Consider the following 19,465-nt stretch of genomic DNA (forward strand, 5'->3'; position numbering starts at 1 on the left):
CTTTCCTAACTACAGATAGAAAATATCTTCTATGCACTCTGTGGTTAAGAGGAAAACCTCAGCAGCTGAGTTCTAGTCCCGCCTCCCCTTTCTAGGACTGTGACTCCGGACATACTTAACCTCTTTCAACCTCAATTTTTCCATCTGCCAAGTGGTTCATAACAAGACTTGTGGAACCATGTTTTTATTTCTTTTAATATTGGGAGCTGGAGAGATGACTCAGCGGTAAAAAGCACTTGTTCTTGCTGGAGATGTGAGTTTGAGTTTCAGTACTCACACGGTGGCCGGGGGCTCACGAAGATCTCCTAACTCCAGTTCCAGGGGACCTGACCCCTCCCCTTATTTTATCAAACTGCAAGAGCCCTCGTGGTGCAGACATAACGCTCATGTAAAATAAAATTTACAAGTCGAAAAATATTTTACTTTTTTTGTTTTTTGTTTTTTTCGAGACAAAGTCTCATTTAGTCTAGGCTTGCCTCAAACTCTATGGAGCCAAGAATAAATGCAAACTGATTCTCCTGGCTCCACCTCCCAAGGTCTGGGATTGAAGGTACACAAAACTATGCTGGTTTCCATGGTGCTAGGGATGGAGCCCAAGGCTTCTTATATGCTAAGCAAGCACTCTATGTCCCCAGCCCATTTTCATTTCAGTGTTGGGGATTCCTGAATCTTAGGCATACTCCCTGTCCCACGTGGGAGGAGTCTAAGTGCCCTGCTGTAAAGGGTGCTAGATTCTGTTTAACACTCTTAAGGGCTCTTGAAGTTAAAACATGTTTTAGAAATAAGGAAACTGAGGATCAAAGAAAGGTTGATATTTACCTGAGCCCACACAGCAAGATTTGGAATTCAAAACAATCTAAATGAACAGTGGGTAAAGGCATTTGCCACTAAGCCTGATGACAGGGTTCCAGGGACCAACAGAAGGACCAATCCCACAAGTTGTCCTCTGACCTCCACATACAATAAACAAACAAACAAACAAACAGACCTTTAGGTATGGTGGCTTACATTTGTAATCCCAGAATTTGGGAGGTGGAGGAAGACAGATTTGGAGTTCAAGATCATACTCAAAAGTTGTGTCTGCATGTGTGTCTGTACAGATGAAACGGTGTATATCTGTAACCCTAGTACTAGAAAGCTGAGGCAAGAGGACTGCCATGAATTTGAGGCCAGTTTGGGCCACATAGTAAGTTTCAAGTCAGACTGGCTACATAGTAAGAATCTATCTCAAAACAAAAATATAGATTGATATTAAGCTCATACCTGTAGTTTTAACACAGGAGAGGCAGAGGCAGTAGAATTTCAGGCCAACCTGGGCCACAGAATTCCAGGTCAGCTTGAGCCAGAGACCCTGCCTTAGAACACACACAGACATACACACACACACCATACACACACACAGTACATACACACACACATACCATACACACACATACACAGACACACACGCACACAGACATACACAGATACCATACACAGACACACACACAGACACAGTCACACACAGACACACACACCATATACACACAGCCACTTGAACTCCTCTGCTCACCCAGATGCCTAAGGGAGTGACAGCGGCCTCCAGAGCCGCACTCCAGAGCTGTGCTGGAGTGTATTAGCTAGGAAAAGCTGAGTTATTGTCAGAAACACGCAGCTCCCAAAGCCTCCAGGATATCACTCACCTAGGCTCACATCTCGGGATGGATGCTACGGGCTGAGGAAAGATGAAGTTTTATCCCGTCTTGTAAACACTTTTTTTTTAAAGATTCATTTATTATTTGTTTTTTACAAGTACACTGTCACTGTCTTCAGACACATCAGAAGAGGGCATCGGATCCCGTTACAGATGGTTGTGAGCTACCCTGTGGTTGCTGGGAATTGAACTCAGGACCTCTGGGAGAGCAGTTAGTGCCCTTAACTGCTGAGCCATCTCTCCAGTCCATAAACACTTCTTATAAAGCCACGCCACTTCTGCTCACATCTCATCAGCCAAAAGAAGTCATAACGTCACTCCCAGTGTCAGAAGGATAGGAAATATGATTGTTCCTGGGAGGCTGGAACCTGCTGTTACTGCAGTCACACATAGGAAGGGCAGTGGTTAGAACTGAGCCAGGTATACAGAAGGCACACAATACATGTCACAATTAGAGGAAACATGCTCGAACATCAACAGCTCACACTCCAATGTGTCATGCCACCAGGCTCTGAGTGCTGTACAAGTGCATACATGTATGCACACACACATACACACACCCACACCACCCTGGCTTCTCTTGGGGTGAAAAAAATGACTACACCCATCTCCAAAGAAGCATTTATTGACATATAGGGTCCATGTTAGAGGCTCCTGAGCCCCAGGGCAAGGCCCACAAGGCAGATCCCATTGCTCAGCAGACACCCCAGGTTACAGAGGGAAGACAGGCCATGGTAGTGGAAGAATTTCTGGCGTAGAGCACTGTACTTGGGGTCCTTCTCCCGCAGCTGGCGATAGGGGTCAGGGCCCTGGAGGCTGCCCGGCACCTCTGTCCCCAGGCCTCGCTCTTTCTCTATACTCTGCAGGGCCCACATGGCGGCCTTGGTTCGAGCCTCGAGCCAGCGAGCATTGATGGTGGCCAGCGTGAGGCTCAGAAGCAGTAGGATTAGCTGAGGACAGTGACAGAGTGACAGGGAGGTAAGGTGAGGGGGCTGAGAAGCTTGAGGGGACCCAAGAGAGGGCATGCCTGCGCCCCCACGGTCCAGAGAGTTCCCTGAAAACAGCAGTCCTTAGGAAAGAATCTATCTATCTATCTACGGTCTTTTTTTCCATCTGCTTTGCTGCTGTTCCCTGAATACAGAAACCTCTTCAAAACAAAACCTTTTTTTTTTTTTTTTTTTTTTTTTTAGTACTGAGAACTGATTGATCCCGGGGCCTCAATCAAAGTGTAAGTGTCTACTACTGAGCTACACACCCTGCCCTCTTTCCTCCTGTGCAGATGTGGTATATATACTTGTTCATATATGTGCAACACATGCTCACAGGTACACATGTTCATATGTGTGCAACACGTGCTACCAGGTGCATGTGTTTCTGTGGAGGGCAGAAGTTGCCTTTGGTCTTTCTACTCTTTTCTGTTTTCTTTTAATTTATTGAATGTACCTATTTGCATGTGTGCATGCGTGTGTGTATGCCATAGTATGTATGCGCAGAGTAGACCACAACTTGAGAGAGTCATTTCTCTTCTTCCACTATATAGACCCTCAGGGAGCCAACTCAGATTGTCACCAGGCTTGAAAGCTCGCTAAACCGTCCACCTTAGTCTTTAAGATAGTGTCTCACGGATCCTGGAACCTCCTCATGAAGCTAGGCTGAATGATTGGCCCAGGAGCTTCAGGGATCTGCCTGTCTCCACCTTTGACTCCCACCCCCTCCCATGTTGGGTACCACCTCTGTGTTTGGCGTTTGGATGGATGCTGAGGACTCAAACCTGGGTCTCATGTTTGCATGGCAAGCACTCTTCTCTCCAGGTCATCCAACCAGCCTCTGCTCTTTTAACTTCGAGACGAGGTCTCACTAAGTCAACTAGGCTGGCATGGAACTCACTATGCAGCCAAAGCTGACCTTAGACTTGCAGTCCACCTGCTGAAGCCTCCCAAACAGCTGGAATGAGGGGCTTACCCATCTTCTCTCCCCAAAATTAAGACAGACAACACTAATTGTTCTTTGATTCTACCTGCTCAAAAACACACAGCCCAAAATAGGACCCATCTCTTCTGTGATCCAATCTCAGACCTAAGGAACTGACACTGGACCAACAGGAAATGAATTAAACACCTGGGGAATACCAGTTACCCATAATCCTCTCTGATCTCCAGATTATTCTTTTGGAGGGAGCATGTTGAGACAGGATCTCAGTAGCTCAGGCTGGTTTCAAACTTCCTATGCAACTGACCCTGGCCTTGAACTCCTGACCTCCACCTCTCAAGCCAGGGATTTTAGGTGTCTCCACTACATCGGCCTTGGTCTTTTTATTTATATTTTTATTTTTAGTTAATTGGTTTTTTTGTTTTTGTTTGTTTCCCTTTGTTTTGAGACAGGGTCTCTCTCTGCAGCCCTGGCTATCCTGGAACTCTCTATGTAGAACAGGCTATCCTGGAACTCACAGAAAATCTCCTGCCTCTACCTCCAGAATGCTGAAACTAAAGTTAAGAACCAATAGACCTGGCTTGTTTTTGTTGTTGTTTGATAGAGTCTTACTAACTTTTGCAATCTCCCTGGCACAGCCTCCTGGGGTAACATGTGTGTATGTACACCACCACATCAGACTGATGGGTTCCTCTTGAAACATAGATAAGGCCTCACCCACCCACATCTGAAAACTTCAAGAACAGAGGGAGAGAGGGCGGGAAAGCTGAGCTGCAGGGATTGTTCCTTACACTCTGGCTGAGAGAATGTGTGGAGAGAGGGAAACCTAAATTCCCAGTCCGTCTAGTTTCTAAACAATGAACTGAGGTTAGTGTCTCGGCTCAGCTGAGTCACTCCAGTTTGGCAGGAGGCCCAGGTATTGGGCAGAGAGGAAACAGGAGCTAGTGGGGAAGATAAGGCTAGACAGAGAGGGCTGCTGGGAGCAGCTATGCAGGATGTGTGCACCATTCAAGGATACCCAGTGGTCAGTTCTGTCTTTGCTAGGAAAAAGAGGCATTTCTTTGTCCCTTTCAAAACAATGTCACTTGAACAGATGGTGGTGGCACACACTGGTAGGCTACCCTAAAGAAGTGGAAGCAGGAAAATCACAAATTTGAGGCTAGCCTGGGCTCTCTATCCCTTGGGGATGTAGAGATGGCTCATCAGTTAAGAGAGCATACTGCTTGCTGAGACTGAGTTCAGTTTTATTTGAGTGGCCAGGCATGGAGGCTCACGCCTATAATCTCAATGCTGGGGAGACAGAGCTAGAAGGATCCCTGGAGATTTCCAGCCAGCTTCTCTGACCAAATCAGCTAGAGCTTCAGGTTCAATGAGAGACCCGGTCTCAAAAAAATAAATAAGCTAGGTGGGGTGGTATAAGCCTTTAATCCCAGCCCTTGGAATGCAGAATCAGGTGGATGTCTGTGAGTTGGAAGCCAGCCTGGTCTACATAGTGAGTTCCAGGACAGCCAGGGCTCTGTAGAGAGATTCTGTCTCAGAAGAACAAAAGTAAATAAATAAGTTGGGTGGTGGTGGCCATACATTTAATCCTAGCACTCAGGAGGCAGAAGCAGACTAATCTCTGAGTTCATGGCCAGCCTGGTCTACAGAGTGAATTCTAGAATAGCAGCCAAGGCTACACAGAGAAAGCCTGTCTCAAAAGTCATATATATATATATATATATATATATATATATATATATAGAGAGAGAGAGAGAGAGAGAGAGAGGAAGATACCTAACATCAACCTCTGGTCTCTCTTTCTATGGTTGTACACATGAATGTACACATCCAAACACACACACTGAAATTAAACAAAGTCTCCTTAAGTGTTCTTGGGGAACCTCAAATCCTCATACCTGACTGACTTCCCACAGTGTGAGGTGAATCCAGGCTCGCTGTGGTGCCAAGATGCAGAGGTTGATGAAGGCACAGCCCAAGGAGACGTGAAAATAGATTGGGAAGAGCTTGCTCTGCACAAGTCCGAACGTGTGCCTCGGGAGGCTCCGAAAAAGCAGGAACCCTGGGAGGTGGAGGGCCACAGACACCCGGTTAGGACACTTCTGGATCCCCCTCCCGCTCAGTCCTCACACTAAATAACAGGTTGGAGGGTCCCTACCTGAGGCAAAGGTCACCCACACCTGCATGCCCCAGGCACCAGACAAGACCAGCAAGTGGATCACTTTAATCAGACTTCCTGGATCCTCACTGTCTTCCATTTTGCCGCCCTGGGAAGGAAGCAGCGGTGACTCAGCTTAACCTTCAACCTTTGCCCCCTAGCCTTGAGGCCTTGGTAGAGAGTGCATAGGGCCAGCCTCATACTGATGCAAAGAGGAGAGAAAACAAACTGGGAATGGCAGTTGGAAGACGACCCAAAGTAGTCCCTAGACAATCTCAAGCCCAACCAGTCTATCTGCGCTCAGGCTTGGGGCTGGAATTGTGACTCTGAGGTCGGGGCCTTCGTTGGTGTTGGCCTCACACTCTCTTCTCCCTCCATACTTGCAAAATAATACTAATAATGATAAATAAACAATGTCACCCAGCATGAAGGCCCATACCTGTAAATCCCCAACACTTGGAAGATGGAGTCAGTGCGGAGGCACTTCTCTAATTCAAGGTTAGAAAAAGATTACAAAAGGCATTTAAAAACATAGAAACTGGCCTGGTGATTCACAGTTGTAATCCCAACATATCAGAGGAAGATGCAGGAAAATCACTGATTTTGAGGACTGCCTGAGATACAGTGTGACTATCTCAAAATAAATAAGTAAACAAACATCTCAGGCTCCAGCTGGGCCAGTGGCTATGCGGGCAGAGCGTTTGCCTCGCGTGCAGGAAGCCCTGCGTTCCATCTCCAGCTCTGCGTAAAACAGGCTCTGGCTATCTCCTGTCGTTCCAGCACAAAAGTAGAGATAGGAGGGGCAGGAGTTGGAGGCCAACCAGAGATACATGTGGCCTTGTCTCAAACCAAAATTCTAGAACAAAAGGCTGTCTCTAAACCCCCAACGTCCACTGCACCCCAAAAGCTTGAATCCCAGCAACTCAAATTCACATCCCTAGGTCTTCAGAGATTACCCTAGCTCTGCAGACATCTAAGAACGCTCATCCGCAAACCCGAGATATCCTAGAAACATCCCAAAGCACCTCCGGAGCGCCCATATGACCCCACCGTAGGCGCACCCGAGGTCAGACGTAGGGACCAATAACCCGGGCAGCTCCTGCGCAGCTCCGGCTTGCCTGAGTTCTCCCAGGTTTTCTTCCTCCCCGCAGGCCTCGCCCCACCTCCCAACCAACCAGAAGCCAATAAGATCACAGCTCTGACTCCTCTGGACTCACCCACTTAAGGATCGCCCAGTTGGCTTGCGGGAATCATCCGTCCATCTCGCCTCTCCGAACTTCATCCAGTCACACCGTAGATGCTCAGGCGCCAATGAACTCCGCGCCTGACCCGGAGAGAGCGGGCGTGGCTTAAGGGAGGACCACGCCCTTCTCTGTGACTCCACCTTTGGCCTCCCCGAGTTTTCCAACGATGGTGTCCCCAGGGGATCAAAACTTCAGCGTCACAGCTGGGACTGGCTTCGTGGTCCCTGATGGGAGAGCATGAATAGGTGGTATGCGGTAGTAGGTGGGGATGGAAGAGGGGATCGGGAGACTGGCCCGGTGTTAGATTGACAGAACAAGGGGCAGGGCTAATAGAAATGGTTACGCCCCCTCGCTCGAAGAATTCTCCGGAGAAGGGGACAGCAGAAGACTCAATTGGGGTTGGCGGAGGGCAGGCACAGTTGGGGACCTTCTGGCGGTGAAGCTCAGGAATGCCTCTTTCGTTTCCCTGCTCTAATCTTCTAGGGTATCTGTGGTCCTCAGGTTACATTCTAGAACAAATTTTCGTTTACAAGCACTGGGCTAAATCTGTGTAATCAGGGCAACCCAATAGAGTATATATAATGTTTTTCCCCTCTGACTGATTCTCACTGGGTAGCCCTAGCAGGCCTGGAACCAGCTTTGTAGACTAGGCTGGCCTGAAACTCAGGGATCCCCTGAGTGCTGGTATGAACTGCCACCTCCTGTCCTTTATGTGTTTTGTTTGTTCGTTTCAGATTTTTAAATTTTGTTTTCTGTTAACGGTTTGCTTGTATATATGTCTGGGCACTGCTTTCATGTCCAGTGCCTGTAGAAGTCAGAAGAGGGGATCAAATCCTCTGGAACTGGAGACACAGAAGGTTGTGAGCCACCATAGCGGTGCTGCGAAATTGAACCTGGGTATTCAGGAAAAGCAGCTAAATCAACTCTCAAGCCATTTTTTAAAAGGTTTTTGTGACAGGGTCTCTTGCCTGGACAGTCTGACTGGACTGAGAGTCACCAAGTAGACCAGGCTAGCCTCCTTGAACTCAGAGAGATTTGCCTGTCTCTGCCTCCTGAGTGCTGGGATTAAAGGCATGTGACTACTTTATGTCCCTTTTATAATATAACACTTTGTTATTCTTGTGTGTGCATGCGGTATGTCTTCAGTGTGCATGTGTCATTGTACACATGTCAGAGGACCACCTTGTGGAGTTGGTTCTCTCCTCCTACCTTCAAGCTGGCCACGGGGGATACAGTCATGTCAGGCATGGCGGCAAGCTGTTTGCTCTCTCCAGCCCTCCAAGGCCTCGGGTTTACGTGGAAGTCTGGGTTTGGGTTCCCCTTTCGTCTGGTTTCCACGTCTGCCAAAACTGAGGAGATTCTGGCTGAAACATCTCTGAGGAGTCTCTTTGTGGAGACTCTAAAGAGGTTAGGTGTCTGGGGCTGGCTCTCAGTTGGTAGAGCATCTCCCTAGCAAGCACGCAGCTGGGATCCATCCCCAGCACTGTAAAAACTAGATGCAGTGACACACGCCTGTCATCCAAGCCAGCGGGGAGGCGGAAGATGGAGGATCAGGAATTCAAGATCATCCTTACCTACATATTGAGTTGGAGGCCAGCCTGGGCTACATGAGACTGTCTCAAAAGAATATCTAGCTAAAATAAAAGGATCGGGAGTTAGAGACTGGTCTCAGAGCTCCTCCCGTCCCCCCTCTGCAGCGACCCTCTTTTGGCTGGCCTATCCCGGGACTCTGACTACTGTTTCTCTCATCTCTGCTCACCTCCCTCACTCTCCATCACATCTTGGCCTGCTAAGGAGAGGGGCAAGTACTCACCACCTCTTGGAGAGCCCGGTAGACATTTGGAGGGCTGGGAGGGGCTGACAATTACAAGCGTTTTCACTTGTCCCTGAAGGAAACCTTTGTCCCCCTAGGGTCCTCCTCAGACAAGGCTTTGGCCTGTATGACTCACTGGTCCAGGACCTTGGAGCCTGAGATTGTGAACACTGCTTCTGAACAAGCAGTGAAGCCTGTGGCCTGGCAGAAGGAGTGGGAGTCAGAACCTCAGTCTCATGAGGCTATACCCTATTCCAACTTGAGCAAGGACGAATATCATGACCAGGACCTTGTGAAGAGGAACCACGGCATAGCCAAGGTTACCCCCACTTAGGGAACCCTCCTTAACCTAAGAATGAACTTGCCGTGTTCTACTGTGAAGCACAGGGAAGGGTCTACAGGGCTGGATGTGTGCACTCGGCACATGCGAGGGAGTGAGGAAGCACCCGGAGGACTCCTAACTGTGTGTCTTTGCTTGTTACCATGAGACAGTGTCCATTGTAGCCCAAGCTGACTCTGAGTTTATTCTGTAGCCAAAGCTGGATTTGAACTCCTGTTTCTTATGCCTACATTTCCTGAATGCTAGGATTCTAGGATGGAGACATTAGGTCTTTGTTGGTTGTTTTCTGTTTTCTGAAACAGGGTTTCTTTGTGTAGCCCTGGCTATCCTGGAGCTCACTCTGTAGACCAGGCTGGTCTAGAACTCAAAGATGCACCTGTCTCTGTTTTCTAAGTGCTGGGATTAAAGGGGTGTGCCACCACTGCCTGGCCTGACTTTCATTTTTTGAAGATGTGTGTGTGTGTGTGTGTGTGTGTGTGTGTGTGTATTTGTGTACATGAGTGCAATTCCTTGAGAAGCTAGAAGAGGGCATTAGATCCCTAGAGCTGAAGTTCAGGTAGTTAATTGTGAGCCTTCTGACCTGGATAATTTGGTCTTCAAAAACATTATGTGTTTTTTTAAAAGGCTGGTCTAAAGCTATGTAGACCAGGATAGTGTCAAACTCATAAAGATCCAGCTGCTACTGCCTCCCAAGTGTGTGTGTGTCTATGTGGTTATGTGCACTTTAATGCAAGGTGTCTGTGGAGGCCAGAAGAGCACATTGGATCTCCTGAAGCTAGAGTTTTAAGTGGTGGTGGACCACTGGGACCAAATTTTGGTCCCCTTAAAGACCTTGAACTATCTCTTCAGACATGAGGATGTCTGTCTGGCTTTTTGTGGGTTATTTTGTTGTTGTTGTTGTTGTTGTTTGTTTGGTTGGTTGGTTTTGCTTGGTTTTGTATCTATATGGTTTCTTATTGTGTGTGAGACTCATACTAGTGATGAAAATTGTGTGTTTGTATGGCTGATTGTGTTTAATAATAGCTTGTGGCTGGGTGGTTGTGGTACACACCTTTAATCCCAGCACTTGGGAGGCAGAGGTAGGCAGATCTCTATGAGTTTGAGTCCACCCTGGTCTACACAGTGAGTTCTAGGACAGCCAGAGCTGCACAAACCCTGTCTCAAACAAACAACAGTTTGTGGTATGTCAAGTAAGTGCTAATGGTATTTATTATAGACATTGCTGTAGTTGATGTCTTCCACTCTGATGGAGAAAGGTCAAACCAGGGACAGCTTGGTATCTGTTTTATGTCAGGGTCAACTCAGTGTCCCACAGACATAGAGATGAGGTACACAAGTGCACTTCTGAGCATGTGCAGATGATCAATTTTGGGGTAGGGGTCATGGATGAATGCCCCCAGGACAGTTTTGCCTGATTGAGATAACCAGAACTCAGGAGAACCATTCCTGCCCCACCCTCCAGGTAGGGCTGCAGTAAGTTAAACTATCTAAGGACACATTATCACACTCTTCTCCTCTTGCCCCAGAAGTCCCTGGAGCCCAGCTCTTCCAAAATTAAAGGTGAGCGTGAGACTGGAGGGGTTTCTATCCCTATTTAATTTTTACTTCTGTATTTACTCCCTGTGTTTGAGAGTGTGTGCCACGACACACATTTGAAGGTCAGAAGATAACTTACCAGGGTTGGTTCTCTCCTATCTTGTGGGTCCCTGGGATCAAACTCGAGTCACCGGTCTTAGTGGCAAGCACCTACCTACAGAACTACCCTGCAGGGCCACTTTCCACTTTCTTCTTCTCCAGTATCAAGACCCATGCTCATTAAATGCTTCAAGGGGGTCTCCTGCTCTATGCTGCCCCTCCTCTTCGGTCGCCCTCATCTCTGCCCTGATCTTACCTCAGCCATGGCTCACGCTTGCCTCTCCCCACAGTTAAGAACACCATGCTAATTCCTGACTCTCAGAAGCTCTTGCGATGTGAACTGGAGTCTCTCAGGACCCAGCTGCAGGCTCAGAGCAAGGTGAGTCCCCCCCCACCCTCTGCACCCCTGTTCTCATCCTCCTCCCCACTCCAGGCCCTCACCTCCTGTCCCTCCAGGCTTTCGAGTTCCTGAACCACTCTGTGACCATGCTGGAGAAGGAGAGCTGTCTACAACAGATCAAGATCCAGCAGCTTGAAGGTGAGGGTGAAACAAAGGCCAAGGTCTGAGGAAGTTTGTGGTGCCTGAAAAGTAAGTTCCAGGTCAAGGTGGAAACAGGCCTAAAAAGCTGAGGTCACAGCTAGCCTCAGGCCCACACCAGTTTTCCACCTTTTGGGACTGGGCCTCAGTTGGTAGGGCACTTGCCTAGCATACATGAAATTCTGGGTTCCATCTTCAGTCTGGAATAAGACTGGACCAGGTGGTGTATACCTGTGATCCTAACACTTGGGGGACAAAAGCAAGAGGATCAGTCAAGGTTATCTAATTAGGGAGTTGACTAGAATTGTCTGAGAAACAAAAAAGACCAGACGCCTCAGGCTGAACGATGGCTTGTCAGGTAAGAGCACTGGCTGGTCGTGCAGAGGTCTCAGGTTCTGGTCCCAGTATCCACGTGGTAGCCTCAACCCTCTATCACTTCCATTCCAGCTAATAGGACACCTTCCTCTGGCCTCCATGGGCACCAGGCAAAACATCCACAGAACATAAGCCACATAAAATAAAAATAAGTAATCTTAAAACTTAAAAACATTCTGGGGCCGGGGAGATGGCTCTGTTATTATTTAAAAGCCAGGCTCAGTGGGGACACACTTAATCCCGGTTCTTCAGAGTTGGAGATAGGAAGAATCCTGGGCTCCCTTGCTAGCCAGGCTACCGGAATCTTCAAGCTTCAGGTTCAGTAAGAGACCCCTGTCAAAAGATGATGTGGAGAATTACCTCCCTACCTCACACACAGCCTGTATACTTGTGCACACACCTGCGCAAACATGTGAACATGTAGATCCATGTAGATCCATACACACAAAAATAAAACCAAGAGTATCCCACCGCCTCTACAGAAGTGCTGAACCCCACGAGCCGCCAAGGAGAGAAAGACAGCCGTAAGTGGAGCACAGAGCAGGGCCGACAGGAACTGTATGGGGCCCTGGCTCAAGGCCTGCGGGGGTTGCAGAAGACACTGAAGGAAGGTGAGGAACTGCAACGGGCCCGTACTACTCGCTGCCTGCAGCTGTTGGCCCAGGAGATCCGGGACAGGTGGGTGTGGGCAGGAGGACAGCGTGGAGGTTTCAAGAAAGCAGGACACCATTGAAGGAACTTAATAGAGCAGGGAGTGGAAGGCTTGGAGGACACAACACGGGGACAGGAAAGGACACTCAGAGAATATAGGTGGCCAGAGAGTGGGTGTTGAGGAGTCTGAGAGACTTGGAAGGTTAGGGAGAAGAGACAGCATGCTGGATGTGGGATGGGGAAGGAGGCAGGAGACAGGGCGGTGGGAGGAGTCTATGGCTGTTGTGCTGGGCAGATGGGGGCGTGGGAGGCTATGGAGGCCTGGGGATTGGGCCTGGGGTGTGGGTCTAGGCTCCTCTCTCCCTTCAGCAAGAAGTTCTTGTGGGAGGAACTGGAGCTGGTGCGGGAAGAGGTGACTTTCATCTATCAGAAGCTCCGTGAGTTCCTAGAAGCCTGGAAGGGGTACGGGGCTACTTCGCTTCCCCTGTTCACTGACACCTCTTCCCCAACAGAGGACCAGGAGGATGAGATCTCAGAGAATCTCCTGAATATCCAGAAGATGCAAAAAACACAGGTGAAGTGCCGCAAGGTGAGCGGAGAAAGTGAGCGCCTGCGGGACACTGGGCCAGGGGGCGCGGCCTCTAGCTTCCATAGCTGGACTCTAGGAGGCAACGCTCAGCTCTGCCACTTAATGCTGTGTGATTGAGGGCAAATCACCTTGCCTCTCTGGGCTCGATTTGCCTCTCCATAGTTGTGCTCACTGAGGATTCCATGCTCTCAATACAGCCTGGAATTGAAGTGCTACATCACGATTACCTTTTCCTATGGTCACCAGTACTTGTGTGTCTAATCACTTGCTCCTCCGACCTGTCCCGAACCTTAGGTTCTTACCAAGATGAAGCAGCAGGCATTTGATTCATCCTCATGGCCAGAGGCTGAGGGGGTGCCCGCAGAAGGCAGTGGTTGCTGTAAGGATGACCTTCAGAAGGAGCTGAGTGACATATGGTGAGGCTAGCTTCCGGTGTGACTTCTGATCCCCTAACCCCCTCTAACCAGCCTCTCTACCTGCTGCATCTGGAACCCAGTTGGTTCCTACGTGTAGGAATCATCCCTTCCTCAGCCACTCTGTCCCTAGCTCTGATTCAGAGCTACCCTGGATACCCCAGCACCTCCCGGGGCCCCTGTCTCTCTGTCTCCCCACAGGTCTGCTGTTCACAGTCTGCAGAGCTCCATCGACTGTATTGCTTTGTCCATGGGCACCAGACCCAGGGCCTCCAGTCTCAGGGGTGAGGGCCCGAATGTAATGGGGGAGGTCACCTTTGGAGGGTCACATAACCTGGGGTTTCAAGGCTACATTGGATATCTGAGAGACTGGTTGAGATTTTGTAGAAGGCAGAACCCCAGAAATTAGGGGGTGGGTGAAAGAGGACCTCAAACTCAAGACCAGCCTGGGTGTTTCATGCACAAGTCATTTTGGGGTCACATTTAGGATCTGTGAGATTTTTTTCCCTCTTTCTTTTTTTGAGATATAGTCTCACATAGCCTAGATTGACTTAAACTTACTCCGTAGTCAAGGAAGACCTGACTCCCAGCCCCCCTACTTGCTCCTCCTCTATTCTGGGGTTACAGATGTGTGCAACCATTCCTGGCTCAATGGAATTTTTAAAAGATGTATTTTATTTTATTTCATTTTATGTTTGTGGGTATTTTGAATATATCTGTGCACTGCCTGCATGCCTGGTGCCTCAGAGGCCAGAAGAAGGCATCAGACCCTCTGGAACTAGAGTTACAGAGGGTTGTGAGCCACCATGTGGGTGCTGGGAATTGAACCTGGGTCCTCTGGAAGAGCAAGCAGTAGTGCTTTTAACCACTGAGCCACCTCTCTGGCCCTCTATGGGATCTTTTAAGGAAAACATTTAAAGGGTCACTGATATAATTTACTTTGGGTCACCAAAGGGATGTGGGTGTCTGGATCATAAATCAGTGTGGTTTCATCTCAGGGGATATGGAGTCCATATTCTGAAGTTGCTAGAGGGTCATATTGAGGACCTGAAGGGCCAGGATGGCATGTCTCTTCCACAGGCCAGAAAGGACACCAGTGCCAAAGTTCTCAGTGCCCCTCCTGGGACTCGGATTCTGACTGGGAGAGACCTTTCAGCAAGAGTGGATCCTACCCTCCCGGTACAGACCCTACGCAGCCCCTCTCGACCCCTTACCATCTGGCCCACTTGTGAGGCCCACAGTGTAGGCCTTGAGGCTGGCACTCTAACTGGGCATTTGGTCCCTGGCTGGCAACCCTGAGTTTTCCAGGTTCAAACCAGACTACGACCTACCTTCTTTCCCCGTAGCTTGAGCAGCTGGGACTGCTTGCCCTGAAGACCCCTCCAGAGAGAAAATAAACTAGCTGAGACCTTCCTCCACCCTGGGCCTTTGCAGCCGCTGGTTCCAGAGTCTGGGGTCCTCTCCATGCCAACCCCAGATAACTCTGTTATCTCAGAGGATGCAGAGACTGGGCACTTTTGAGGATGTGTGGACAGTGAGACAAGATTTAGGGTGTGTTAGTTGGGCATGTGATCCAAGGATTTGGGAGGTAGGTGGAAATAGGCATATCACATTAAAGTTAACACAGCCAAGTATGATGGGACCAGCCTGAGCCACAGGAGATCTTGTTTCAAAAACACAGAATTGGACCAAATGGCTCACTGGGTAAAGGCACTCGCCACCAAGTCTGAAGACCTGAGTTTAATCCCAGGGACCCTCACTGTGGTAGAGAACTGATTCATGCAAGTTGTCCTCGAACCTATAAATACACACTAGCATACATCCTGATAAATAAATGTAATTAAAAAAAATTTAAGACAGGGTTTCTCTAGCCCTGGCTGTCCTGGAACTCTCTCTGTAGACCAGGCTGGCATCAGATTTACAGAGATTCATCTGCCTCAGCCTCCCAAGTTCTGGGATTAAAGGCATGAGGCCACCACTGCCCAGCAAATAAATGCAATTTTAAAAAGTTAAAAACACAGAATCAGGACAACATTTGCCTAGCATGCAGGAAGCTTTGCGTTCCAACCCCATCATACAAACCGGATGTGGTGGAACAGGTCTGAAATTCCAGCACTCAAGGAGGAAGAGGCAGGAGGATCCAATGTTCAAGGATAGTCTTGGCGACAGAGAAAACTGGAGACCAGCTTGAGCTGCCTGAGACCCTGTCTCAACACAAAAATGGAGCTGGGAGGCCAAATGGGGAGAGGCGTACCAGAGGGTGTTCTTTGAAGAGGCTGAGCTGCTCTCTTCCCTCATCCAGTCCTTCCTAGTCCTTACTCTCTTATCTCCACTCTTTCCCCTTCTAATTTCTGCCTACACATCCAGCCCCGCCTCATTGAGTTATGCAAATGAGTGCTAATAGCCCCGCCCCGGAATGCTAACAACTCCCCGCCCATCTGTGTTATGCAAATGAAGAACCCAGTGGCCCCGCCTGTCTGGCTAAAAAGAGGCTTGGGCCCGCCCTCCACTGGGTTATGCAAATGATGGCTCGTGCCCCCGCCTCACTGGGTTATACAAATAAGGCACCCTGTGGCCCCGCCCCTGCCTCGGCCACGGAGTCTGCGCGGAGCGGCAAGTCCAGCGGTCCAGACTTCATCTCGGTGTCCGCCTGCCTGACCAGCGATCTGTCTGACTGTTCTGCGGCACCGGGACCGTCTAGAGGGAGCGGAGGGTTCAGGCGGCGGCGGCCTAGACAGGGTGAGGGAGAAGCGTGGGCGCCCCCTCTTTCTAGCCCGGGGGGCTGTCCAGCCTGGACACGCAGGTCCAGACCATGGACATGGGTCTTTCTGATCCGTTCCCTGCGGGTCCATTGCGGAGGGGGGGACAGCTAGGGGGAAGGGAGGCGGCGATCTAGGGCTTTAGATGGGGTTGGGGGAGGGGAACCTGGCGGAGGGGACCCCCCCCCCAGCCTCAAGAGCCAGGCCACAGTGCTGCAAGGGTGGTTGTGGATGAATGATGGTGTAGCTGCCCCGTGTTGGTGTGTGGTTGTGTAACTGGTAGTGTGGCTGTGATGTGTTCGGGTGTGTCCACTGATTTTGTGTGTGTGTGTGTGTGTGTGTGTGTGTGTGTGTGAGAGAGAGAGAGAGAGAGAGAGAGAGAGAGAACATGCACTGGCTTCCGTGTGTGTGTGTGTGTGTGTGTGTGTGTGTGTGTGTGTGTGCTGGTGTCTAATTGTGTGATCTGTCATTTTGTAGTTACTGTTGTGTTCTTTCTGATGTTGTGTGTCTGTTTTGCAATCTGGCAGGTGTCTCCTCTTAGGTGCCTTTTGTGTGTGCTTCGAGTCCCTGTCACATATATCCCGGCCTGACCATGTGGCTGAGGCTGTGGGTGGCACGCTGTCTCTCCTATGACTGTGGAGAGGGTGTTCATGTGTGTGATTGTCATTGAGCGCCTTGTAACTGGGGGTGTGACTCTGTGACCCATTCTGTGACTTTCATTGTGTGGAGTGACTCTGCTGTGATTCTAAGTGGTTAGCAACCTTGAGTCTATGGCGTTGACTGTATCAGGGCAAGGATTTGTGGGGGGCTGGGATGTCTCTCTGTGTCTCTGTGTGTTTGAGGGGGTATGTTCCATCCATCTGTGTGGGTGTCTATGACAGGCCGTATGCAAACTCTGTGTGTGTGTGTGTGTGTGTGTGTGTGTGTGTGTTTAGGAGTACTGGGGATTTGTGTGAATGAGCAAATCTGGTTTGCTCAGCATGAAACAGGCGCCCCACACAGTGTGCTTGTCTCTTGCTGTGGAATGGATGGATGTCATGTTCTGAGATGTCCCTGTGTGTGGTGTTTGGGATGGAAGCCACCCTGGGTTATATCTTGTGTGGGAGTGCCAATATGGGTGACTCTGTATACCTGGAACCTATGGTGACCCTCACCCCAATATGTCACTCTGTGGAGTAGGCTTCAATGGAGCCCTGGATGCACAGTGCCCACCCTCACCTGCCTGGGCCTCAGTTTCCACATCCGTGCAATGGAGATGAGTGTTCTTGCCCTGCTGACTTCAAGGAGTGGCTGTGAGTTGGTGATAGTGGAGGTGGATGCCTGTAGGAAGCCCTAGGGTGCTTTCACAGGTGAGACCAGGTGTCACTGGGTATAAGCTGGTTTGGCAGTATTGGCTACTGATGCCTTGGGAATTGAAGTTAGACGTTGGGGGGGGTGGTTGGTGAGAGGAGACTGGAGAGGCAGCTGGCCTGGGAGGATGGGGGGTGGGATGAGAGGCAGCTGGGAAAGAGGGAGTATCTGGCTATCAGCCCACACCAGATACCACAGCCCATGAGGACAGGGGAGGGGGATGTGAGGCCATGGTGGAAGAGACTTGAAGAAGCGAGAGGGCAAGAAGCATGGGGGCTCTGGGCAAAGATGAAGTTTCCTAAAATATGACAACGGTACCAAGGAGAGAGCCTCCCTTCTCTAAAGCTTAAGGTGTTCCCTCTAAGGGCCGGTTAGAGGCCCCCATGAAAGGCATGGGGTCTGCTGAATTTCTCTAATTGAAGGTAGAGAGAAGAGGTCACTATAGAATCTTTCGAGAGAACCAACCTCTATAGGTTGCCATCTGATCTCCACATGAACTGTGTGACACACGTGCACAGATGCAACAAATAAATGCAACTAGGAAAAAAAAGCCTCAGCTCACTGGCAGACCTCAGAGCCCTGCGTGAGAGGAGGCAAGGATGTCCAGTGAGCAGGAGCAGGGGCCAGCAAGGTGGGAACTGGTGGCCGAGCATGGCCAGGTTAAAGAGCAGATGCAAAAGTCCATGGAGCCTCATTTACTCAGTGCTGTGCCCCCAGTGTTCCCGCTCCCTCTCCCTCCACAGGCCTGGCCTTCACCATGGCTGGAGGGAGACCTCACCTGAAGCGGAGTTTCTCCATCATCCCCTGCTTTGTCTTCGTGGAGGTGAGAACCTCAGAGCCACTCTGAGAAAGGCCTCTGCCCCTTTGCCCCTCTGCCCCTCTGTCCCTCTGTCCCTCTGTCCCTCTGTCCCTCTGTCCCTCTGCCCCTCTGCCCCTCTGCCCCTCTGCCCCTCTGCCCCTCTGTCCCTGCCCAGCCTGTCCCCTGCTCCTGGCCTGTACTCATTTCTCCTCCTTCCTGGCTCCAGTCAACCCTACCATCTGGTTCTCTGACCTCTTACACCCCATTACCTCAGAACCTCTGCTGCTGCCCCCTGTCTCTTGAGGTGTGGTGGCAGGCTTGGAATCAGAAGTATTCCTCTCTGGATTCTGGCCCCATTTTGCCCTAATCCATCACACTTTGGGGCTTTGCATGCCTGAGCCTGTTTCTTCATCTCTAAAATGCAGATAATTAACAGGGCATATATGTGTAACCTCAGCATTTGGGAGGCTGAAGGAGAAGGATTTCAGGGATGTCAAGGCTAGCCTGGGCTACATGAGACTGTTTTTTAAAAAAAAGATAGAAAGGGAGGGAAAGAATTGCAAGGCACAGCCATTGTAATGCATAGTTGTAATCCTAACATTCAGGAGAAGGAGGCAGAGGCAGGAGAATGTCTGCAAATTCAAGACCAGTCCTTATACATGGTCAGGCCAGCAAGAACTGTGGATGAGATCCTGTCTCAAAGAAATGAGCCAGGTGTGGTCACACATACCTTTAATCACAGCTCTAGGGAGGCAAAGGCATGTATATTCTGGTGAACTCTAGGCCAGCCTGATCTACACAGTGAGTTCCAGGCCAGCCTGGGAAACCTTGTTTCAAATAAAAAAAAGTTTTATGATTTCCAGACCAGCCCGGGACACAAAATGAGATCATCTAAAAATAATAAGTAAATAAACAGGTAACTAAAAAATGGTGTTGAGGATGTGGGTCTGTGGCCAGAGACTTGCCTCGCCTGCATCCCGCCCTGGGTTCTATCCCTAGCGCTGAATAAACGAGGTGTACTAACCTACAGCAGTAACCCCAGCGCTAGGGAGGTGGAGAATCAGGAGTCAGGCCCAATTCCATAGTGAGTTCTAATCTATCCTGGGTTATATTCCCAATTCCATAGTGAGTCCTAAGCTATCCTGGGCTATGTTCCCAATTCCATAGTGAGTTCTAAGC

The 19,465-nt window shown here is 49.7% G+C and overlaps 3 protein-coding genes across 11 annotated transcripts in view; 2 read left to right on the forward strand and 1 right to left on the reverse strand.

Annotated features, from left to right (window-relative positions):
* Nucleotides 1–2,300: 2,300 nt before the first annotated feature.
* Nucleotides 2,301–7,074, reverse strand: Tmem205 (transmembrane protein 205). Of its 2 annotated transcripts, none has more exons than XM_028763859.1 (4): nucleotides 6,831–7,074; nucleotides 5,781–5,889; nucleotides 5,521–5,684; nucleotides 2,301–2,643 (listed from the first exon to the last, which is right to left on the reverse strand). In XM_028763859.1, the coding sequence occupies exons 2-4, from the start codon at nucleotides 5,878–5,880 to the stop codon at nucleotides 2,338–2,340; spliced, it is 570 nt and encodes a 189-aa protein (XP_028619692.1). In that variant the 5' UTR covers nucleotides 5,881–5,889; nucleotides 6,831–7,074; the 3' UTR covers nucleotides 2,301–2,337. The 2 variants fall into 2 exon arrangements, with proteins under 2 accessions (XP_028619692.1, XP_028619690.1); XM_028763857.1 differs by having other exon boundaries at nucleotides 6,842–6,914.
* Ccdc159 (coiled-coil domain containing 159) lies at nucleotides 7,034–15,010 on the forward strand. 5 transcript variants are annotated; one of them, XM_028763856.1, is made up of 12 exons: nucleotides 7,034–7,272; nucleotides 8,722–8,855; nucleotides 8,936–9,156; nucleotides 10,704–10,737; nucleotides 11,103–11,191; nucleotides 11,269–11,350; nucleotides 12,208–12,403; nucleotides 12,746–12,813; nucleotides 12,889–12,965; nucleotides 13,260–13,381; nucleotides 13,580–13,662; nucleotides 14,459–14,714. In XM_028763856.1, the coding sequence occupies exons 1-12, from the start codon at nucleotides 7,262–7,264 to the stop codon at nucleotides 14,608–14,610; spliced, it is 1,269 nt and encodes a 422-aa protein (XP_028619689.1). In that variant the 5' UTR covers nucleotides 7,034–7,261; the 3' UTR covers nucleotides 14,611–14,714. The 5 variants fall into 5 exon arrangements, with proteins under 5 accessions (XP_028619689.1, XP_028619688.1, XP_028619687.1 ...); XM_028763853.1 differs by lacking the exons at nucleotides 7,034–7,272; nucleotides 8,722–8,855 and adding an exon at nucleotides 14,725–15,010 and having other exon boundaries at nucleotides 8,948–9,156; nucleotides 14,459–14,557; XM_028763855.1 differs by lacking the exons at nucleotides 8,722–8,855; nucleotides 8,936–9,156 and having other exon boundaries at nucleotides 7,038–7,269.
* A 966-nt stretch (nucleotides 15,011–15,976) lies between these two features.
* Nucleotides 15,977–19,465, forward strand: part of Plppr2 (phospholipid phosphatase related 2) — a 12,646-nt gene continuing 9,157 nt past the window's right edge. The window contains exons 1-3 of one of the 4 annotated variants that reach the window (XM_028763777.1): nucleotides 15,977–16,117; nucleotides 17,317–17,486; nucleotides 18,231–18,310. In XM_028763777.1, coding sequence (XP_028619610.1) covers nucleotides 18,245–18,310 — 66 coding nt within the window. In that variant the 5' untranslated portion in view covers nucleotides 15,977–16,117; nucleotides 17,317–17,486; nucleotides 18,231–18,244. Of the gene's footprint in view, nucleotides 16,118–17,316; nucleotides 17,487–17,655; nucleotides 18,119–18,230; nucleotides 18,311–19,465 lie in introns of those variants that run through there. The other 3 variants (XM_028763779.1, XM_028763778.1, XM_028763776.1) reach the window with 3 other exon arrangements.

The sequence above is a fragment of the Grammomys surdaster genome, unplaced genomic scaffold (genome assembly GCF_004785775.1).
Source record: "Grammomys surdaster isolate TR1022 unplaced genomic scaffold, NIH_TR_1.0 140, whole genome shotgun sequence".
In the NCBI taxonomy this organism is placed as follows: Eukaryota; Metazoa; Chordata; class Mammalia; order Rodentia; family Muridae; genus Grammomys; species Grammomys surdaster.